The sequence below is a fragment of the Rhineura floridana genome, chromosome 10 (genome assembly GCF_030035675.1).
Source record: "Rhineura floridana isolate rRhiFlo1 chromosome 10, rRhiFlo1.hap2, whole genome shotgun sequence".
In the NCBI taxonomy this organism is placed as follows: Eukaryota; Metazoa; Chordata; class Lepidosauria; order Squamata; family Rhineuridae; genus Rhineura; species Rhineura floridana.
Window position 1 is genome coordinate 38241079 of NC_084489.1, and position 7636 is coordinate 38248714.

Sequence of the window (7636 nt, forward strand, 5' to 3'; positions counted from 1 at the left end):
CATCCACTCTCTTGGCAAATGCGACGAGGGAGATTAATTAATAATTTCAAGTTCAGCTCACAACCGTTGAAGGCCCATAAAAGTTCTTCCAGCGATCCAAAATAAAGAGTTCATTAAAGGGATGTGTCCAATGCGTTTGATTTGTGATTGGTAACCCTTGTAAAAAAAAGAGGAGGGGGGAAAGAGAGAAAAGAAAAAGAAAACAGAGAGCCAGGGAAAGAGGGAGGTAAAAGGCACATAAACATTAATGTTAATAAATTAGTTTACCCCACTACTAAGCAATTACCCGATAATACTGATATTTACAGCTTGGTATAGTTAAATCGAATGCAGAGAAAATACATAATGAGATTTATTTATTTTGTTCAAGACCCAACATGATTAGATTTGTTATTGAGTCAGTTAGGATAAGTTCAGCAATAAATAAACAAATCGATCCTGACATTTAAATCCCTGGATCTCCTGAATGTACAGTAGAACTTTGAGCCTCAAAACAGTTTTACATTACGAAGGGGGCAATAGCCATTTTTCAAGGATTCTCCTCTCCCCTTAAAAATGTCTTTTCTTTTAAATGCTATTGAAAGAGACCACACCACCCTCTGGAATGAAATGTGCATGGGTTTTTGCACCAGTTTCATAGCAAACTGCCCGTGGCTTTGTGTGGTAGCTCTAGTCTCCTCCCTGATATAATCAGATCCAGCCAAAAACATTCATGTCTCTTAAAGAAAGCATCCAAATAGCACACACATATAGAAGGATGGTGCTTGCTTCCTGTTGTTCAGCAGTGTTGTTCAGCAGGGGTATTCCCCGCTCTCCTGTCCTTGTGTTCGTTGGCTCTTAGGTGTGGGTGTTATTTTTTATAGCGAAATGCTTTTTGTTCATGCCTCTTCGGAAGTAGGTCCCACTGAGATCAATGGGCCTTCATCCCATGTCCTTGCAGCCCTGATCCCTTCTACAATCTTCCTTTCTATACGTTCCCTTTCCTCCAACTATAGTCAAAACTTTCCCACTTCTTAAAAAAAGAAGTCATTCTGCATATTGGCTAGCTGCACATGGCTTTCTGCATATTGGTTAATACACACAGGCACATACACATTCACTAAGCAGTAAAACGTTAACACTGGGATTCGTACCGTCTAACCACAGAAATTCTAATTCCTCTGTCTCTTCCTGTCCCGGCTTATTTTGCGTACCGTCTTGCTCTAATTAAGTTGTTCCTATCTGCACTTCTTGCGTATCACTTTCCCCCAGACCCCACTGCTTCCAATTGCCCTCCCCCTTTACAACCATGTTCATGTATACCTGGAACTGAAGGTTTCACTTCCTGTATCTGATGAAGTGGACTCTAGTCCACGAAAGCTTGTGCCATCATAAAATGTGTTAAGTCCTTAAAGGTGCCACAGGAGCCTTTCTTGTTGCTGCTGCAATAGACTATCGCGGCGACCCCTCTGAAATTCTAATTATTCTCACGAGTCCATTGCAATGAATGGCACTTACTTCCAAGTAACACCTTTCAGGACGGGGGAAAGAGATTTGGGATCATCCAACTCTCGCCGCGCTTTCTCAAGCATGCAGCCATCCTTTGGTCGCATACTGCTCTTTTATATGATGGGTTGCCATCCAAAGACTTCCTGGCATTGCAAGTAATAATAAACAAAAAGCCTGGTCAAGACAGCATAAAAGATCGTGAAATACCTAGAGCAGAGCTAAGACGAAGCAACCCAGGCTATCTGAGGTTAATATGTAGGAAAGGGAAGGAAGGCATTAAGCCCCTTCGGAAGTGAACGTGAATGCGAGCATATTATCCATTCACCATGAAAACCGGTACAGACTTGACCCTGGCGTGTTCTTCCAGGCCATATCTTCGGCAAAAGCCTGCAAGGCTGGGTGAGTATAATCCCGAGGAGCATTTCACAGGGACCCCGTAATTTGCGAAGCAACACTTCCCCAAAGTCAGGTCGGGGTTGAAACAGATTATTACACATCGTCTCACCGAAGCTTTTAAAGGGGTGTGGGAATAGGGAAGGTGCGGTGGGGGAGAACGAGAGAAATCCGTGGACACTTCAGTTCTCATCCTATGGATAACAGCTTCAAGATAGAGGGAGGGAGGGTGAAAGAGAGAGGACAGAGAGCGAGCGAGACGGAGAGAGGCGACGCGTCTTTTCTGTCTTCCCAATGGTCCACGAGGCCCGCGTGAGTTGCATTTTAGATTACGTGGGTTTTAGCCAGAAGACCAAAGTAACGATCTGTTGCTTCCTCTGAGATGGCTACAAACGTGGGGAAGGGAGAAAGGCGGGAGGAGGAGAGAGTGGGCCCATACTCGCAGCTTGTCAATTTCAACATTTGGTCACATGACCAGCGCCTCCCTGCTAAGGATGGGGATAGATTTCCACGTCAGCTTTACGTCTCCAAATTTCTTACTTCACGGTCCTGCCTCAAAGAGGCAGCTGCATTAGAGCACCATGTTAAGCCCAGCTAATGCGGAGAGCCCGACGTAGCCTAATGATGGATTTTGATGAGCGTGTCCCTTCCTCCTCTAATATGTATTTGCCAAGTTGTACGTACTACGTGTCGGCTCCTGACTTCTCCAGCCTCCCTTCTTTCCTGCCCCAGACCCCGTCTTCTCGCCCCATGACATACTCCTACTCCTCCAACCTACCCCAGGTCCAACCTGTGCGAGAAGTCACCTTCAGGGAGTACGCCATTGACCCAGCCAGTAAATGGCACCCCAGGAACAATCTCCCCCACTGCTACTCGGCGGAGGAGATCATGCACAGAGACTGCCTGCCTGCCACCAACACGGCCGCCGCCGCCGCCGCCGCGGCCGCCAGCATGGGCGAGATGTTCGGGAAAGGCGCCGCCAACGTCTACCACCCTACCACCACCACCGCTGCCGCCGCCGCCGCCAACGTCTCCTCCAGTTTCTATAGCACGGTGGGCAGGAACGGCGTCCTGCCTCAGGCTTTCGACCCGTTCTTCGAGACCGCTTATGGCACGGCGGAGAACCATGCGGACTATGCGGGAGACAAGAACGGCGAGAAAATGCCCCCGGGAGGAGCAGCCGCTGCAGGGGGGGCCGGCGCTGCCGCTGCCGCCGCCGCCGCTGCAGCTTCAAGTTCGGAGGGGAGCTGCGGCAGGGAGGCGGCGGCGGCAGCAGCGGCAGCAGCAGAGGAGAAGGAGAGGCGGCGAAGGGCCGAGAGCAGCAGCAGCCCCGCTTCGTCTTCCGGCAACAATGAGGAGAAATCCAGCAGCTCCAGTACGTATAAAGGCAGCTCCCTTGCGCTTTTATGAAGCCGACTTGGAAATCTTAGCTCACCGCCGCTGTTAAATTTTTATATGCTGTTTTATAAGCATATAAGGTTTATGAAGAGCCTTTAGATTTCCCCCAACAAAACTTTGTTATAAAAGGCGAGATCACGTGGCGAAGACTGAAATTGGCCGTGAAATACCCACCGGCCAATGGATGCCTTTTTTTAAAAAAAAGAAAAAAAGAAAGTCCCCCCTCCTTAAATCATAAAAAAAGAATAAAGAGGGAGAAGAGGGGCGAAAGGCTCTGCGGTCAAACTCTTGAAAATATAATAACGCACGTTTTGCGCCTGTAAATTTGCCCAAAAGGGAATTTCTGAGTCCTTTGATATCCGTTTAATCCTATTATTTTTTTTAAAAATGAAAGTCATGTATTGCCCCAGAAGTCTAGTTAGAAGCTTGGATTCAAAGCCATCCCAGTTTATAACGATTGCACGAGAATAGTGTTTAGCAGATAAAATAGGCTCCTGCACTGTGGCAATATATTTAAAGCAACGAATTAACCTAAAGCTGTCCTTTTTGTTTAAAGGAAGCCATTTTCCTAAGATACTGTGGCAAGGACGTGTTGCCTTCTGTCCAACAGTTTGTTACTTACAATTGCCATTCAATCTGTCACAGCCTGATTTTTTTTTAATGTGGCTTTTTCTTCTCTCCCCACCCCACCCCCTTTAAAAGCCTGGGAAATTAGTCTTATAATGAGCTGTAGCAGGAAACAGGACGCTGTTTTGTGTGTGTGTGTGTTTAAAAATGGCACCAATATTTAATGTTAAAAGCTTTTAAAACCTAAGGAGAGATGGGGGTGAGATAAAGAATCCCCTTTAGAAGTGATTTGGATGTTACTCCCTGTGTGGCTGAGAGAGGGAGAGAAGACTGACAGAATATTGCAAGGGGGGTAATTTTAAAAGAAAACTAGCAGATCCGACTGATTATATGCAATGAATTAATGGCTATCCTAGGCAGCGAGTACTGTTTTTTTTAAAAAACAAACAAAGAGAAACTGTACACAAAAGCAAAACCAAGTTTAAGATTAAAAAAACATGGTCAGTGTACAGGAAGGTGTGCAGTCCATTTGGCTTTCTAGAGCCTGGTGGCATAATGTCTTTCAGGGGTGGAACAAGCCATTAAGTTTTCCCTGTGTTCTCTTAAGGCCAGGCTGCAGGACTCCTCTGAAAGTATCACAACTAGCTTCCAAACCATTTGCCATACTCCTCCTCATTTCCATACAGGAGCCTTTCTTTTCCTTGATCAGAGATTGTGCATCTAGACATTAACCATTGCATATTCACTGGGCATCTGATAAAGCTTCACTCCTAAGCACACTTACTAAGGAGTAAGTCCCATGGGACTCTGTGTGGGACTTCTGAATAAACATGCATAGAATAGCACTGAAGGTATGTTGTTTGAAGTGATGCTTCAAAGTGTGAATCTTGCAGTTTGGCATAGTTCACACAACTATGTTCCTAGATAAGGGTTAAGCTTATAATATATCTATACAGCTGTTGAGTAGGAGTGAACTTCAGCATCATGTAGCTATTTAATAAATAAGCCTTTTTAAAACCTAGGAATGTCCCTTTATTAAATATGAATGGCAGTCCTCCCCCAGCCCTATCTGATCACAGACTTAATGGCTTCTGCCTTTATTTTTCATTCCACAGGTGGACAACGTACCCGTAAAAAGAGATGCCCGTACACCAAATATCAGATTAGAGAATTAGAGAGGGAATTCTTCTTCAGTGTCTATATAAATAAAGAGAAACGCCTCCAGCTCTCCCGAATGCTCAACTTGACCGACCGTCAAGTAAAAATATGGTTTCAGAACAGAAGAATGAAGGAGAAAAAAATTAACAGGGACCGATTACAATATTACTCAGCTAATCCACTACTTTAGAAACTCGTAACTTTTTTCAAGATGAGATTAAATTCAGATCTCGCCCTTTACAAGGTCAGGCCACACCTATGAGAAGGTGTATGTAAAGCGTTGCAGGACGCTGGGGAAAAAAGCCCTAAGATTTCTTTCGTCCCCCTCTCACACAAATGTAAGCCAACAGTCTTTGTTTTTGTTTTAAATCTTCTAAAAGATCTTGACATATCGACTGGAAACAGGTTGTCTCTTGGACCAGCATTTCCTAACAGGCCACCCCCATCTTCTGCTCCGAGGGCAATTTGTATACCTCTTACCTACAGACATGGCAACCGGCTCCAATATGGGTTCACACATGAAAAGCGGGAATTGAATTACTGGCTTCACATTGGTTTCAAACTATGTTACCTTGGTTTTACTGTAGAATATTGTTTGGAAGGCTACACAGGACTGCATCCATGCCTGAGGGCTACAGCAAAAGAAACCCTCCAAAATCCACCCCCGCCTGCCATCCCATCACCTTGCCCTCCCAAATGACAAATCTTCCACAAGAGGGATTACCCTCTTTACCAGTTCAGATGAAGGCAATTGCAAGGCCAATCATAAATGTTACGTGGAGGTGTAGAATCAAATCTAACCATGTTGTTGATAGAGAGTTCTGATGCGAAAGGGTTAAGGATACCCTTTTGAAATGATTTCAGGTATTAATTTACCATATATGGTACAGAAACAATCACTGAAGAGATCAACACATAGCCACAGAATTAGGTCTCATTTTAAATGAAAAGTGGCCATCCCTTTGGAGACAAACAATGATGCCCATATTTAAGTGCTTAAAAGGAAAAAAATGGGTTTGGAGAGGAGAGGAAGAAAAATAGATGAATTTAATAGTTCCAAAGGGAAAAAACAATAAAAAGGAGCTTCTGTCTTCTGTCTCGCGAACTTTCTTCAGGAAATACCTGTGGAGCAGGACAGTTCGGCAAATACCACACAACACTTAATTGGACCCTGGATGTGTGCAATGCACTGAGATCAGATAATTAAAACGAGCCGATTTTTTCCCCCTTAGAAGGCCAAGCAAAAGGCAAACAACGTAAATATGGTGAATTTGTTTTCAGAACTTGTTGTTCACTTTGCCTGTCCTAAACTCCTACTTAATCGCTCAGACGGCAGAGTTCACTGGAGTTATTTTAAATATATATAAAGAAGTATATTTCCCTGCAGGAACCAAAGCAAGAGTGAGAAGTACAGAGAGCGCCACGATTTTTAAAGACAGAACTATTTAAAACTCTATATCAGTTTACAAAGGATATGTGTTTTATTGTAAAGGTCACTTGCTGTTGAGAATATCTGAATGTATATTTCATACAAGAATGGTGTTTTACAAGAGTTGTACATTTTTAAATGATGTTTTTAAAAAGGTCATTTTTCTTGGAATGTGTTGGTTTGTCCTTTTTTTAAAAAAAGTGCAAGATATGGTGACTAGAGTGTTGTTTTTAAAATCACCAGCTTCAAAAAGATTTCTTTTACACAGTTCACAAAATGCAATACCTTTATACTCCATCACTGTTTGAATATATGTATCATCATATATGTATATACAGTGTTCTTTTAATATGCAAATGTTTTTAGTTGCATGTATACAGTGGTATGGCGCAAAAGAAAAATAAACATGTGGGAAATTTATATTTTTATCCTTGTGTTGTGTTCATAGATATTACATTATCTGGGCCGAGGATTTGAAGCATGCCTTCTGAATGGGATGGGATGGTAGAAATTCCGTTCACCTATTGCTCCTGCTCTGTCAGGTTAAGCCAGTGCAACTTGTCTGGTATTTATGAATGCCCAGGCAGAGTGCAGCTAGCATGAGACCAGGTTTGACCGGGTTGCAGAGGTGAAGGGAATCAGTCCTTCAAGTAATTGCAGATTATAGACTTTATACTTTTGTTCACAGATGTAAAACACATTAGAGATGCTCACATTTTTTCTGGGTTCATGTGCTCTTGTTTACTTCAGGCACCATATGTCTGAACACACTGTTGTAAGTGTAAGAAATGTTTGTGGCAGAATCTGATCACCACAGCAGCAATTATAGCCATACTGAAGCATATTGGCTGAAACATGTTTGTGCCTTTTCTATTGTGGGGCAATAGAATGAAAGGGCATTCTTCATGTATGGAGGCCCAGATGGGCTATATGGTTTTGTCCTTCATCTCTGGGGGTGGGATGGAGAGACATTAAAATGTTTAAAACCTACCAAAGACCTTTTTGAGGATGTGGCATGTGGCTGATTTTCAATCAAGAGAGAAAGTACATACTATTTTTCCTATTGTTTATTGGCTTTGAACTTCTATATTGCTTTGGACATCACCCATAACCTTGAGGTGAAGGGCTAACTGGCTCTGGGCTTTTGCTGACAACCCCCACCTAGCCAGACAGTGTCTGGTCAGAGGAAATGTGCAAAGATGA

General features: G+C 43.4%; 1 protein-coding gene across 1 annotated transcript; it reads left to right on the top strand.

Moving 5' to 3' along the window:
* Window positions 1-2502: 2502 nt before the first annotated feature.
* On the top strand, window positions 2503-5194 carry HOXA11 (homeobox A11). Its single transcript, XM_061587324.1, has 2 exons — window positions 2503-3256; window positions 4962-5194. The coding sequence occupies exons 1-2, from the start codon at window positions 2503-2505 to the stop codon at window positions 5192-5194; spliced, it is 987 nt and encodes a 328-aa protein (XP_061443308.1).
* The last annotated feature ends 2442 nt before the right edge of the window (window positions 5195-7636 follow it).